General features: G+C 34.7%; 2 protein-coding genes across 2 annotated transcripts; both read right to left on the bottom strand.

Moving 5' to 3' along the window:
* Positions 1–2,591: 2,591 nt before the first annotated feature.
* Positions 2,592–3,357, bottom strand: LOC108554868 (uncharacterized). The gene is made up of 2 exons (XM_017910277.1): positions 3,223–3,357; positions 2,592–2,908 (listed from the first exon to the last, which is right to left on the bottom strand). The coding sequence occupies exons 1-2, from the start codon at positions 3,295–3,297 to the stop codon at positions 2,747–2,749; spliced, it is 237 nt and encodes a 78-aa protein (XP_017765766.1). The 5' UTR covers positions 3,298–3,357; the 3' UTR covers positions 2,592–2,746.
* Positions 3,358–3,725: 368 nt separating this feature from the next.
* On the bottom strand, positions 3,726–5,361 carry LOC108554864 (mitochondrial inner membrane protein COX18). The gene is made up of 6 exons (XM_017910272.1): positions 4,849–5,361; positions 4,618–4,755; positions 4,380–4,527; positions 4,176–4,300; positions 4,000–4,110; positions 3,726–3,908 (listed from the first exon to the last, which is right to left on the bottom strand). The coding sequence occupies exons 1-6, from the start codon at positions 5,359–5,361 to the stop codon at positions 3,726–3,728; spliced, it is 1,218 nt and encodes a 405-aa protein (XP_017765761.1).
* Positions 5,362–16,645: the final 11,284 nt, after the last annotated feature.

Below are 16,645 nucleotides of genomic sequence, written 5' to 3'. Positions count from 1 at the left end.
ACTATGTAATAATGAATCTTCGGAAAATCGGTTAAGTTTGTGGATTTACGTTTGACCTCTGGCAACAGTACCCCGGTTCATATAGGCACTTGGCGGTCACAGGGCACGTCAGTTGTTTCTCGGCCGTCATAACGTGTACATCGAAATTTGAAATGCCTAAATTAACTTAATTATCTATTTTTCACTTATAATAATTTATTTAATTAATTTATTTATGTTTAACTTTTGATAATTCATTAAATTTATTTATTTTTAAATTTTAATAATTTATTCATTCATTTATTTTATTTTTAATAACTTATTTAATTGTTTATTTATTTTTGATTTTTAATAACTTATTTAATTGTTTATTTATTTTCAATTTTTAATAATTTATTTTATTTATTTATTTTTAGCATTTAATCGTTTATTTAATTTATTTATCTATATTTAACATTTAACAATTTATTTACTTAATTATTTCACTCATTTTTTATCTCTGATTATCTATTTAATACTGAAATAAATATTGTATGTTTTATTTTTTTAATTTTATTAGTGTTAGTGGACATTAAATATTTTTATCGCAATATTTTTTCTCGATACTCGATTATTTTATGTCGAATACTGTGATACTACTCTAAAGTGGTAAAGGATCTATAGTTTTTCTCAATTGCGTGATAGAAAAATTCAATGTACGATAAATCTATTTCGTAATTCATCTTTGTATATTATATGTAAAATACACATAGTTTCTGGTTTGGCACTTTGACATGTTTCACGGTTTCATTAGCAGATGGCAGTAGCTACAAATTCTTAACATTTGTTTTTATTATAAATTTTCAAAACTCTATAATAGTCCATTGTGTATGTAAAGAATTTAATTAAATTAAAACATGATGAATATCCACTTCTATCTATTTACGTCACTTTGTAAGAGCTTTTATTTTACAGACTTCTGTGTTCCTTTTAAGAGAAGTTCGATAGATGTCGCTACCAATAATTTTCGGCGCTATGTAAGTATTAAAATAAAGTTCCTTTCATTATAAACTGAGAATCATTTATTCTTCACATCAAATATTTAGTAGGGAAAACAAAACCACTACAGAACTTTATTTTAATACTAACATATAATCACAGTAAGAGATGTCATTGCATATTGGTGGCGACTTGTTTGAACCCTTCGGGCAAGATTCGCCAGATGTCACTATGTGCGCCTTTTCCGCCACAATTTCTTTTTCTATGAACCCCCAATTATTCATTCTTCATATCAAATAGTTAGTAGGGAGAACAAAATCTGTATCGTGGTTCCATTGTGTCCTTTTATTCATGAATTAGTAACAACATAAACCGAGTATATGGTAGCAAAGCTTACGTATCAAAAATATATTTAACTTAAACAAAAATTATTATACTTCCTACATCAAATAAGAACCTTGTAAATTTTTCACAAGAATAATTACGTATAAGTGCAAAACGTAGCTAGGACATAGCCAAGTCTACATAAGCGTGCAATGGCACGTTACCAACGAATATTTTTATAATTTAAGATAAGAATGAATCTCCTAACATTTTTAGTTTTCATGGTGCCTCCATTTTAATAAAAAATCGTGCATTTTTAGAAAAACTCATATTTTTCGAAAACTGAGAGTGATAAAGCAATTTCGTTTGCGGATTTGTATTCAGGAAGATAAGCTCTGCAAGTCGCACAATCAAAGTGCCAATATGGATATTACATATCTGAGAAAAAATTATGATTTGTTGGACAGTATTATTAGTGAGTTTAAGGAAAGAAGAATTTCTCGCATTTATTTTAATTAGTACCAGTATAAATAAAAAGAGTAGTGCAAGTTTCAATTTCTTATGTTTTCTTTGTTGAAGTATCTTGAGATTACTAAATACCCGGAAGGAAGATAACGATGATGATACGATAGGAATTGTGAAAAATAAATAAACATCTGACAAAAGAATAGAAAGAATGCTGAGCATATATTTATGCACATGAAGTAAACTTAGATTGATACAAATAAAAAATATTCCAATAAATGTTAATAACAAATAAATTATCTTATACTTACCACTTCTACTTTCTTAACAATAAACATATGCAAATTATAACATCGCATGCACAACGAAATTAAAGGTTATGATGTCATCCTCTCATATATAATAGGGTTGTAATCGTATATAATTATTCGGCACAATAATGTTCGCGATTAAATCGCCAGCAAAGAAATCACGTTTCAGTGAACAAGCAAGGAAACTATTTTCTTTTTCCCAACATACTGAAACTGCAGTTTATTTGCCTGACATCTGGACAAAGGTCGTCTCTGGTCTGTTGCAGTGCACTTTTTACGAACAGCAGCCAGCATGAAGCGTATAATACATCGTCCAGAGAATATAGGATGACCACAACAAAATTAAATAATATTATCGATTCACGATAACGTTTAATTATTTAGAAACATCGATAAACATAAATATCATTTAGACACAACAGTTTTGTAAATAGAATAATAACGTTTAAAACAATACTCAAATTATACACAAATTTATTGTATACGCCATATTTGAAAGTTTTAAATTATAATAATAATACAAAATACGAAATATGAAGGATATATATTTTATTATTCCACTTTGTTAAAATCGGTTGTAATGGTAACAGAAATATACGTCTTTACATTCTTCCTCGTGCATTTCTTTGTTGGAAAAACAATACTACTGACTTAGCATAAATCATGTTTATAAATGTTCCTGAATTGGATTATCCACGGTTATGACAGTCCTGTCGATTTTGTATAGGATAGTCACAAGTCCCGATGTTTGGATTAAATTCCGTTCCTGTGCCACAAGTTAAGACAAAACAACCACTACCGTCACATTGTTGATACTTCGTGCAATCGCCCGGATAAGGGTAGACTTCTCCCTAAAATTAATTGAATTTTTTTATTTGTATTAATTCAAATACTATTAAATAGTTTATATTGATTGAAATGCGTTCGTATTATAGATATGGGCATATACTTGATATAAATTATAAATTTCCTATTCGTTTATTTTTTCGTTACAGTCAAAACATTTCATCTATACTAATTTATCTTATAATATTCCTATTTTCGACAACGATATTCCAATATTATAAATACAATTTAATCCTAGGTTATCAGAATTATTAGAAATAAGAATGATTAAAAAATTAATATGTTTGTATAATTGTAAAATATAATACAAAATACGCACGGATGTTAATTCACAGAAAAAAACGGCACAAAAAATGATGCACAATAGATATGTAGAGGATTTGATGTTAGCCATAACTTCCACTGTGGATTGCTTCTCGAATCTGCAAATCCGTTTCTCAAAGTGAGTACTTTACTAATGAAATGGATTTTATATATGCTGTATCTTATAAGTACAAATAAAGCACATGATTTAATGCGCTATCTGTAAATGAAATTTTTTCTTGACTACATTTTTGTTTTCATAAACTAGTATTTGCAAGATGACATTTTTTACGACCTTAGTTCAATGACACGCTTAGGGTCAAAGGTGCGGATAACAGATCGATTATAGTCATTCTAGGAAGAAAATCTTAAAATAAAATAAACGTATTTAGGATTTTATACATTAATTATTAATAATGTTTTTTAACAATATATTAATAATTATTTTTTATTCCTTTTGAAATAAATTATACTATTACATTTAATATAAAAGAAATATGTTTCTTTTCGTTATTACGTTTATGGTAAAGATCTTTTTAAACGAAATAGATGTAATAATCGTTTTTGTAATTCTATATATGGACGTCGAAATTCTTTATCAGATTTTGGTATCCTTCCTAGTCTACGTATTTTTGGAGACATCAGCAGCAGATTTTGTAATATTGCATAGAAATTACAACTAATCCAGAATAGACATAAACACTGAAATATTTCATTTGTAAACTTTAGCATAATAAACATTAAAAAACGGTAAATTAATTGTTTGCTTTCACAAAATATATGTGCAACGTACCGATGGTAAGCATGCTATAACAGGCACAAAACAAACTATAACTATTCTAGCGAAATTCCTATATATTCTAGTAAACTTTGTATCATTTATGTGAAATAATATTTGATTTATCTGAAAGATATATGGCATTAAAATCATATTAATGTTTAAGTTAAAAGACATACTTTTATACATACCTCCATTAAGGCTAAATTAGTAAGCCCAAAAAATAAAGGTAATATAAAAAAGTGATCTATGTCTATAAGGTTTTGTATCCACAAAAAGCCACTGCTGCTCAATTCACTGAAATCCCTAAAGGTAGCTAAGATTAAACTTTTTAAAGTTTAGTTCTGTTATTATCATTGAATTAAAAATTCTATATAAAAAGATGTTTTATTCACCAGTATTCGCTTGAGGTAATACAAAACACATATTTCTTATTGCGACAGAGAAGCCAACCCATACTGGAGCTTGTAATAATATCACTGCAATAGTCTTAAATGGATGACAGTTTTCTCTTAGATATAATTCCTTTTGTTTTTTACGAAACTATTATAAACAGGAAACAAATTATTTTATAAACCTTTTTAATTTTGATCATTAGTTTATATTCACAAATATAAAAACAGAGATAAATACCTCTCGTGTAAAAAGCATAATTGTAGCTGCTGGAGACAACTGATGTCTTACTGCTTCGTTCTGAACTTTTACTTTTATTCTGTCTGCAAATTCCTGCAGTTCATTTTGTAAGTTTTCTTGTTTTGCTCTATTTTTAAGCTAAAATAAATATTATTTAAGGAATAGATATTTATTTTTCACAAAATAAACTACAATTAGAACTTTTCTTTATTAAAGAGTAATGATACTTACGTCAACTATATTCAATGGAAAATTTATAATTGACCTTGCAATAATTGTTGTAAGTACGATACTTGCCCACCAAGGTAAACCCACTTGATAATGCATTAATCTCAAAGCTTCTGTAATCCATTCTACTATCTTGCTTTCAGAAATCATTTGAAATATGCCACTGTTATACCGAGCAATATCATTTATAATCATAGTTGATGAAGATATATATCGTCCAGTAAGATAATAATTTGGAGAAATTCTTGTGCTTAGTACAGTATCTTTATCATGTAGTAAAGGTCCATTAAGAACTTTTGATAGTACTTGCTGATGTAAAAATGCATTTGGTGCATTTGAGAAATTTCGCTCATTTGAAAAATAATCCACTAATACTTTATTATTACAAAAAAGATTTTTATTTACATTCAGAAAGGAAGTGTTGGAAACATAATGAATAGAACGAGAATATTTAATAGAAATACTATTGGTACATTTAAAATCTAACAGAATTTGTCTAAACATTCGAACATTCATTATAACACAATAACAATGAACTTACAAGTATAACAAAATCGCGTTTTTCTTGGAGCATTTACATTTATATAAATGCAGGAAATAGGTTAGGTTTCCGCTAACCTTAGTTAAATAATGAATTTGTATAATTTCTATTATTTATTATTTTTAAATGCATTTAATATTAAGACAAATATTAACATGTTATACGTACTTATTTAATAAATAAATAATGTAAATTATATGTTTTAGAAAATATGAATATCATATGGATATAATTAGTCAATAAAAATTAAACTTATAATATTCCAACAATTTATTCAAATATTTTAACATTATTATTGTATAATTTCTGTCAACTAATCCAAAATTCAAAAATTAACAAAGGATATCGAATTATAAAATCAAATAGAAACCACCGGCTAGTACCTTTTGTAGATAACGACGGCAATAATATAAGTAACATGTGTTTAAAATGCAAAATAGTTTCAATAATTTAATGATATTAGATTTTCATTAATTATAATAAAAATAATTTTTCCTATTACTATATTTCATTTTAGAATTATCATCTGCTGCAACATAGTTATCATCTGTAGTTATTTCTTGACACAATGGTAACACTTAAATTCGTTTTGTAAGATAAGTGACAAACTATTAGAGATTAATTTTTCACGTTATTTTCGTAATTTCGTACTTTATCGTTACAAGAGTACAATTAAAAATATCTTGAATAACAAATAAATGGATTGCTATTGATTTATCATTATTTAAACAAAACTCATAAATAACAACTCGCAGTTCACCATAGATCGAAACGTACAAACATCGGTATCACTATCCAAGACATTTCTTCCAAATTAAAGTATCTTTTCGATCAAATGAACAACTAACATGCTCAAAATTTGCTACATACACATTATTACATAATAATTATGAGATAACTTAAAAAATTACCTCCCTCCCCTCCACCTCCACCAAATCGGTACTATACTCTATTTGATACAAATCATAAGTACATAAGTATTTACTACATCACTCAGGCATCGTTACAGATGAGATATAGCAATTCGCAAAAACAGTACTCGTTAAGCCAGCCCAAACGCCACTCACCTACAGATAGGAAATGAAAAGAGGAAAAAGAAATAAAAGAAAAAAGAAATCAGATAAAAGCGAGGACATCCACATCACATAGTCCACGAAAGTTTCTCGAATCGAAGCGCAATGTTCATTTCAGGATTCGGGGGATGAAGGGAGGAGAGGTCATGCGTCGAGTATCTTTGCATTAACATTTACCATCCCTTCTTTCACGCAAACCGCAGTTCTCGCATCATCGTGTCGATTTGCAGCCACCCCTTCGCCCAGAAACCGGAAGAAACGTCGGCATAACATCTGATCGACAAATGGCATCGCCGCCCTAACAGGCACCTACGACGTCGTTCTAATCTCGAGGCAGCGGTTGGTCGTCGAGATCCACGCTCTTTTCCGTCGTCGAATGGGCGTGCTGGAAACGCCCATCCACCCTTGCTACATAGATCTGCACCCCTGTGCCGTCTCAGGGGTGGAGTCGACCAATGACACGGTGGTAACGTTCGTCTGACAACGTGGCCTTTGGAGCCGCCCCCGCATTTCCCGTGGCTAACTAGCACTACCCCACTATAGTCGCATCAGCCACTCGGCCAGCAAGTCCCCGGGCCGTCTAGCCGCCCGTTGGAATTCCCCACCTATCCTCCTGTCACCTTCCTCTGACCCCTCTTCATCAGTCCTACCACCCCCTATTTCAGGCCAACGTACCAGCCACATCGAAGATGTGGTATACATCGTGCAATAGCCTGACTAAAGCCGCACCTAGCGATGGTTATGACTTCGCTTCAGCTTCGAGAAAGTCGAATAATTAGACTTGCCGGAGACAGGGGAGATGGTCAGGGGGGATGTTGGAGAAATTTGATGCCAGATTTAGGATTCATCTGCTTTCGTATTTAGATTACGAGTTAGGTTAGTATGAAGAACGTTGCGTACACTGTGATAAAAAATATTTGTATTTTCTTTGACACGTGTAAGTAGATCTATCAGTGATTAGACATGTCTAGATATATTAATTTCTTTCCACTATACCTGTTGTGCTATTTCCTTGCTCATCGCATAACGTACCTACTTATATCATGCCAAATATAGAAAATACAAAGAATCTCAAAGAACTCCATCTCTTCTAAACCCTGTTTTAAAATCAGAAACTTGAAAAACTGAATCTAAGTTTCTGACATAGGTATTCGTACACTATGTCGCAAAAAGGTTCACCTAACTTAAAAGTCCGATTTTAATAAAAGTTCATGCAACAGGACATCTCTTCAAGTGTGTAAAATCAAGTTTCGAAGACATCCGTAGATTACCAATGATATTCCGTGCAACAGAATGACACGTCTCTGCAGCGAAATACGTGTCGCAAAGCTCATGCAAGGTTCCAAGTGCTGAATAAGAAGAAAAGAAAGAAATCCACGAAACTCGTAGCAATTCCTCTAAAGAAGAACCCAGAACGCGAGACGATCGAGTCTTTCGCTATTTCCTTGTCGACGTCATAGCTACGCCGACTCGTGGCCGTTTAGGAACTTCTGTACGTGTGTTAGGCGTCGCCCACACCCCGGCCAGCCACCCTCTCCTAGAAGCACGTCGAGCGTGTTGAAGAACGACCCGTGATTCCAGCTAGTATGGCTACGGTCAGGGGAGATAGGTAACTCCGACAGCCAATCGGGCAGCAGCCCCTATATACGTGCGTACACGGACGTACAGACGCACCGTGCACACACCGATGCGACCAGGCCCGTACATGAACAGCGATCGCGGTACCCGCCCTTCCCGGCGAGATGAGTAGCTACGCCGAGGCTCGAAGCCACCCCGTCACGGAGAACGCTTCGAGACTTCGCGCGACTCCCTCGGCGTCGTGTCGGCAACGACCACCGGTCCAGTCGTCCGTCTGGGGATGCTCGACTTTGATCAGTCGCGAAGGATGGGCACAGGTCAGTTCGATAAAGCGTGCCTCTCTTGCTTTTCTCGCCGGTGATACGTAGGAGTGGTTCGCCAGCCCCCGATGCGGCCACGCGGTGCTAAGAAGACAGTGACACGCGTGTCTCTTGTTTTGCTTTTACTTATCATCATTATGATTTCGTATGTCGTCGGTAAACGAGGACTTTCGTTTTGTTCTTGTTTTTTGGTATTTTTTTTTTTTTTTTTTTTTTTTTTTTTTTTTTTTTTTTTTTTTTTTTTTTTTTGTTTGGAGGTTCTTTATTGGACGGTTTTTGACTCTGGATGACTTGGTGACTTGACAGTTCGGCTTGTCGACGTTTGACCGATTTGGGTGCGCGTTAAAATGGTTCCGTTTTTGGAGAATTCGGTTTGTTTTTCGGTTTTGAGCGGTTTTCGAGGATACTTCGCTTCCGTTTTCGACGTGCACTGCCGGTTCTGGTTGGTGTTTGGTGGTTGACTTATGAAACTCATGGCTTGGGATTAGTGATTGGTTAGGAATTAGACTGTTTATTCTGGATAAAAGAGCGGTTTTGAGCGGTTATCTTCGGTTTGTATTGGATAGACATTTTTGGTGTCATTTTAGATCGTGGATTTTGAACAAAATTGTTTGTGGTTCAATTCGATTTTTGTTCAGAAAATTAAGTGATGGTTTCGAGAAATATGGCTGGAAACTTTGTGCATTTACTTGGAAATAATTCGTGGCTCGATATTTTTTGAGATATATTCAGGAAATCGGTTAGTTCTGATGCTTCTGAAATTTTTATAATAAATAATTTTTCGTGCTAATACATAACTACATTCTTCTACGCTGCATTCAACCCCTTTTCAACGATTGAAATTAACGTGTTTATAAAATTCTTTGTCGAATATTTAATATTCATACTATTATTAATTATTCTCCTTTACATATTCATATATATACATTTCTGTGATAGAAACAGCATGATTAATATATCAATTTTGAAATGATAGTGTAACGTGTAGTATTATACTATTTAATTCCACTTAACATTATGTAACCATTTAATTTAGCAATTTAATAAATTCCAAAAAATATAGAAGATACAGATAAAATTCACTTTGCTACCAATCTTAAATAAAACAAAGACAAAATACTTAATAATTACTTTTCCTTTAAATTAATTCCAAACAAATAGTTTCCCAAATATTATACAATATAGAACTGCCAAATTCTCTGATATTTCAAAAGAAATTACACTAATTTCAATCGTGAAAGGGTTGAATACATTCGTATGATCGATCATCGGAATCCTCTTTCAAAGATCGGAGACACTTAATCCCAAGATCTATCGAAATCGTTTATAGTTTAATCAACGCGTAGGACACATAAGACAACGTTGGCTAGGTATAAGCGTGAACGTCGAAGGAGGTAATCTGTTGGGGTTGAAACTGATCGGGTTAGGTTGGTAGGTTTTTGGTGTGAGAAGAAGGTGGTTGGTTCCCCAGGCCAGAAACGGAAGCTTTGGTTGGCTTAGGCATGGCCGTGTTTTTCTTGCCGCGGATCATTAGGACGATTAGGGTTCCTCCGAAAAGGGGGAGAACAGATTAACGCTCGAGCTCTTCTTGCGGTCCGCTTTGCTTTCTTAAACGGAGTCCTCTTTCCGCCAGCTTTTCACGTTTTTAAGTTCTCCGATTTCTCTTGTGTGCAACGATACCTCTCACGATGGATTAAACGCATGGTCCAACTCCTCCTGGGATGAAATCGAAAAATTTCATGCGACAGAAATTTGTAGTAGACAATGTTTTGAAGAGTTTTGGATCATAATTGAAAATGAAAATTCAATTTTCCTCGCTTCATTTCTTTAGATGTTCTGTGTTAATTAATGCAGATTATGTCTTATAATTGATAGTCCTTAGCAGTCTATTTTCCTAGAAAAGCAATTTTATTACTGTAATTATCATAAAGCTGTTAAGAATAATATAGTCCCTAGAAATAATATAATTCGTAAAATATATATATATAATAAAGTTTAACAAGAGAAGCTCGTCCGAGCGTAGAGTGAAAATTAAGTAGAAACATTTGTGCATAGTCAGACCTAGTCAGACTTTCTTTTAGCCACAAACGTAATCAATGAATTTGTTTTATCGTTTTAACGTAACAGAGGAATGACAAGTAATTGAATTATGGAAAATGTAATTTTTAATACCTTTTGCAAACATACTGTAAGAAAGTTTGGAAAATTTTCCTGTGTAAAAATTAAATGTAATACATAGTCTATTGGAAGATAACATTCCCAGCAACGATATTTTCATTATAGTTACATCACATCATAAAATATTAATCTCAATGTAAATGTTAAAAGTAGTATGGAACTTTACTTATGTACTAAATATAATAACATACTCTTATCTTAATATATAGACAGCTGCATCGCGAATAAACGAAATATTCTCACGATGAACAAATATCAATTCCATTTTCACTGAACTGATCGCAGCTGAGCATAGTCGGGCCGAACCTTGGAAACGTATCGAACATTTATTTCGAGAAATGTGCTGCCTTCAAACTAGATAAAACAAAAATCGCAAAGGAACGAACCTATAATTAACACTTATTAGAATTCCCGTTTTTCCATTAAGTCAATTTCTGTTGTAGGGGACAGATTACTTGATATACCGTGTCTGGTATGCGGTGACCGTAGCTCTGGAAAACACTACGGCATCTACAGTTGCGACGGTAATTATCAAGCTCTTCTGTACTTAAGCTCCTCCTTAAAACCAGGAAAAAAAGCAACACTTCAGCAGACGCTCGTTTATCATCCATAAGAGACAGCAGATTCGTTGATTACAATTCGCTTTCATTCACCTGACAGCTAAACGAAACACGTATGCTCGAGTTCCACTGTAATTTCAACCATGACCAGTTCAACATCCTAGATTAGATTCGTGAAAGTCGCTTAACTGATTATCTATCATTTGAACAAGTCCTTGAACCGATTACTGAGGCTAGATCCACGCTGCGTGATCGTCACCTGTCCGTCGGTGTATAAGATTTCTCTCTAGCTGATTGACCCGCACGATCGATTAATTTCTCACGTGTCTGTTTGCCTTTGCGTGTTGTCCAGGTTGTTCGGGATTCTTCAAGAGGAGCATACACAGCAATCGAAGGTACATCTGCAAGGTCCAGGGTGCCATGAAGGGGCGCTGTCCTATCGACAAGACGCACAGGAACCAATGCCGTGCATGCAGGCTCGCCAAGTGTTTCGAGGCTAACATGAACAGGGACGGTGAGTGGCCGAGTCTTATTGTTTACATGGCATCGTGAGATCAGATACGTCTCCTATAGAAAAAGTATCGTAGGTGTGATTCCGCGCGAGGAAAGAATACCACGATATCATAGGACACCGGGAGCGGTCTAATGGTGTGTTGCCTGTCAAGAGGAGGGCCTCGAAGAGCTCCCAGCAGAGCAGGCTGTGTGACTGCCTCTGTTTTCCCCGCGGACTCTACACCGTTGTTAATTATAGTAGAGACGAAAGAAATAGGCTTCAATCTTCTGACCACGAGTCGATAGTTTCGCACGAATTTTATACCAATTTTCACATGGTTGATCAGAGACTTCGGGAACCACTTCTTGGTGAACGCGGCATTGGGCTGTTTCTTTGCTAGCACGTTCAATCCCAATAGAAATCATTAACAATATTCACATCGTTGTGTATATTGTTATTGGATAGGTGCAATGTCACGGAAATTAATTTTACACGAATTTCATACGGTTCTCGATGAACATTGGGGTTCCTTGTTATTAGGATGTTGAATCTCAGTTAGGATTAGTAGCAATATGCACATCACTGTGAATGTTATTATTACTAGTACGATGTATAAATATTAAATACAGAAATAAGATTAAGATGTTGAATTTTAATAAACGTCATCGAGATTATCTTGTTTGAAGGATTAAAATTCGTGGGGTGTTAAAGAACGATAGTCTCGCTGAAAGAAGTGGTTCGAACGATGAATTAGAATAAAAGAATATTTTATTGTGTTTGGACTGAAATTAATTTTCTCAATGTAATCGTTAATGATAGATATTAATGACAAACGTTTTTCTAGAGATAGAAGTTTCCTCTAACGTGTCTTCGATGTTGTTAATGTTAATTAAATATCTTAATTAAATGTAATATCTTCAAACTTTTCGATCGCAAGTAGAAATAAATGGAAAATTATGTAAGAAGGAATGTAAAAGATAATGGTACAAAATTGATCGATCTTTAAATAAACGAAATGATACTCGACTTATTGGTATTTATTGTAACTTAAATAATTTCCAATGGAGTATAGTCGGTAGGATTATAGATAGTAGAATTGATCTTGGATAGTCTATTTCTTCTGTCTGTACTATAGTAACAAATCTAGCTTGTTTCATACATTTTCCACGTACATACTTAGATGCTTTCCTCTGAATTCACATTACAGTTCACTACAAAATGATTGCACGCTACGAATTTTCCTTATAACTATACTTAATATTAAATAAAATAAATAAGAAGAATAAATTTGGCATTTATCATTTACTTTCAATAACCAATAATTTCATTCGTTATCGATTACTATTTATAGAGAAAATGCAATTTACTTTCTAATGCGATTATTTAAACAGAATAGACTCGTTTCACATTCTGAAAATGACGGAATGCGTTATCATTTTGTGGTGAACTTCGGTAGAAAATGAAGTAGAAGCTGCAGCAAGGATTGAATGTTTCCCCTGATTTACTCGAATTGCCGTTTTTAGTAAAGAATAATTTTCTTACCTCCAAGAATTTCTCGTTCAGTTTGACCAAATTTATATATCGACAGTCCCGTCGAAATTCCCCTGTGGCTTCGCAGGACAAAGATTTTCGAACCGCGAATGGCCCGCAAAGACAGTGACTTCGGTCGTTATTGGTCAGACAGACCCTCCTAAGCAAACGTAGTCGCGGACCTAGTAAAACAGCAATCAAGGTTAAATAGTCTATTTGTCGCCGGTTTTACGACTGATTCGTCAAAATTTACATACAAACCACAGCACACCTCTCCGAATAAAAATTATTCAAATTTATTAACAATCTTTAAACATTTGCAGAAACTTTCGAGACGTTTTTATCTCGTTTCTCGTCTTTTCTCTTCAAACAAAATTTTTATTCTAGAAATATCTTCAAAAAATTACAGTCAAAGCACTTTTTAAAAATTTTTATTTAATATTTATCTATATTTTATCAAAAAATGATTAGTCTATCTAAATTTGTCACTGTTCACACGATGACTGTGAATCAGTGAGATGTACTATGTATCGGAAACGATTTCTACGCGAGATTGAGTCAAAGCGTGGTGAGAATTTTTCGTTTGGAATTTTTGTCAAATTATCCACGGAACGAGCGGATTTTCCATCAAATATTAAGTCTTGTCGAAATTGCGCTGTCCCGCAGCATGCTGTGTGTCTCTATTAATGGACGACACGAGAGACTTCAATAGAACTGGCCCGAATGTGGAGACTCAATAACGATTTTGCAGCGTCATACTACGTTTCGCTTTTCCATGATCTCTCACTTGATCGTTACTTCCCGCTCCGAGCACTCGATATTTCGCCGCAAAATTCGCGATACGAGCTTGTATACTCCTCGACGAACGTAGCCGACCATTCCCATTTAATTAATTAATCGATCGAAAACGCGTAATCTCCTTTCCATGTAGCATTACATTATGTCCCTGATGAAAGGTCGGACGGTAATTAACATTTATTTGCTGTAAACTTTGTTGTTCTCCTTGTACAACACGCGAATGTCGCGTTGCTTCATCTCGCGTGCATTCCCGTGTCAGCATTACAGTATCCAGCAGATTTTTCACCATGGCTTTCGCGTGCTTATGGGAATCCGATATTTCAAATCTTGTTTGTCTCAAGCACTCGTGTATTTATCGATTCGAGGCTAGGTGTTAAATCCGATTTGATATCGATAAGTGCGCGATTTTGTGTAATCCTCGACTGATAGTCCAACCGAATACGGTGTCACGGTTATGTGCGTAATTAATAGGGTTTTGTTCGAATGTACCGTGGTATTTTGGTATATTCGGTATTTCCGTGAGATATTAATTTCGTGTATTTTGTAGAAAATTTTGTTATTTCGTTACAGAGGTGTAACGAATTTTAGATTTGTACATTTTCTTTTGTCTTGGAAGATTTTATGCGGTCTTTGGTTATTTTGTGGTGACCCAAATTTAGAAAGAATTTTGGAATTTGAGATGATATTATCTACATTTTTATCGCATTCGAATGTTAATCCGTATTGCGAATTGTTCCAATAGACTTTTAGTAAAATTGTAAAATAAATTGAGGGATGACAAAATTTTTCTAAAATATCTTTGCGAAAGTGTTTCAATTTTATTATTGTGTCAAAATGATATATATATACATATATAAAGGATACAATTTTAAAGAGATTTCATTGCCTGAGTGTACTTTTAGATACATTTTAGCAATATTAAAAAATACTTTCGATATTCGAACAATTTAAAAAGACATTAAGTCAGAGGTATAGGTAGCTCATAATTCTTTTACTTTGTTTATTCCATTTTTCACAACATCATAAATTTTCTTATCATGGCGTAATATTTTTAATACAGTTACCAACATCATACATCATCCTCGCATTAGCTGCTCTCATACCTTCTCTCTCATGCCAGATGCCATTGATATCTTGCTTACACTTAAACGTGAACTCCTAGTTCAATTAAGCACTGTCACTCTTCCACTAATAGTCCCCATATACTGTGCTCATTTATATTGACACACTATTTCAGAATTCTACAAAATTCCTTCCCCCTAAATTAAATTCAAAATCAACTTTAGGTCAAAAATACTAAATAAATTTCCCAAATAATTTTCTAAAAGTTCCATCTTGACCTGACCAAAGTCCTATCGAATCAGTCGAACAGTCGGCCAGCAATGTAACAGAGTCAAGCGTTTGTAGCATTAATTTCCTCTGAGAATAGACCCTAAATAATCACAAAAGAGAGTCGTAATGAAAGAAAACAGCTTACGGAGTACACCGTAAAGCAGACACGCGATCCACGAGCATCGAAGTTAAACTTGGAAAGATAGAGGCAAGACGAGAAAGGATCACAGTAGGTACAGCACGAAAATCAGAAGAGAGGGAGCAAAGGGGTACCCCAAACGAAGAAGCTCTAGAGGCAGTAGAGGAAAAACAACGCAGACGGAGCAGGAAAAGGCCGAAAAGAGAAAAGGAAAGACGAGACAGAAGAAGGGAAGAAAGGAGAGAAAGAAACGAGAACGAGAGGAGAGGTAGAAAGCAGAAAGAAAGGCAAAGCATATTCAAAGGAAGGCAAAGAGCTGGAGGAAAAGCGGCGGATGAGAGATAGAGGTACATATCGAAAGAGAAAGGCAGCCAGGGGCGGACCAGACCGCTCGATGGGGATGAGGGTGGCCAGGGTGTCGGGGGTGTTTAATGCAGGACGGGTGCTCCGGTTCCCAGCGGTTGCTGAGGCTCCAGACGCGAGTAAGAGAGGAGATTCAATTAGTGGCAGAGCTTCCTAACGTTAAGGAGACTCCACACGGGGTGAGGTGAGCCTCTCGTTCTTGCGTTTCCATCCTGCACCCCTCTCGCATGCCCCCTTCTCTTTCACGATCGTCATTCGCGAAAAACGCACGTGTATGTGCTTCCTGCGGGACTCCTTCCCCCGAATGCTCCCAGTTTCACGGAAATTCACAGAAACTGGCGAGGGTAATCAACGAGGGAAGTGTCCTGTGCGCGAAGGGGTTGATTTTCATCGTGGCAGTCGAAACGAGCAGCGTAGGTGATTGCGTAAGGTTGCAATTGTTTTGCAAGCTTTTCTATCAGTGGTTCGAAATGTTGACAGAAATTGGCAGCTTGTTGGAAGAAAGGGTGTCGTTGTGATATCGCAGAGAAGTTGGGGATGCAGGGAAGGACAGGGGATTAGTTAGATATTTGTAATTGGATATTTGGTAAGGTACTGGTGAGATCAGTTCTCTAGAACATGGTTCCATAAAGAATAAAAATATACTTGGATCAGTTTGTGATCAAGTGTACCGCGAATTTAATAAAATTGTAAGACTACTCCTAAACACAGTAATTTAAATAAGGGTAGGTACCTCGTAATACACATTTAAAAAGATTAATCATCTATCATCCGATTAATTAACGATATTTTCACACATCAACTAGAAAAGAATATACATTCTTAAATATTCCTTCTTCCAATTTCGCTAAAATAAATGATACCAGGTCTCGCGAAAATAACAAGAACCCATACA

The sequence above is a fragment of the Eufriesea mexicana genome, unplaced genomic scaffold (assembly GCF_001483705.2).
Source record: "Eufriesea mexicana isolate 0111107269 unplaced genomic scaffold, ASM148370v2 scaffold89, whole genome shotgun sequence".
NCBI classification, from domain to species: Eukaryota; Metazoa; Arthropoda; class Insecta; order Hymenoptera; family Apidae; genus Eufriesea; species Eufriesea mexicana.
Note: the sequence above shows the minus strand (reverse complement) of the source record. Positions and strands in the feature narration are given on the sequence as shown.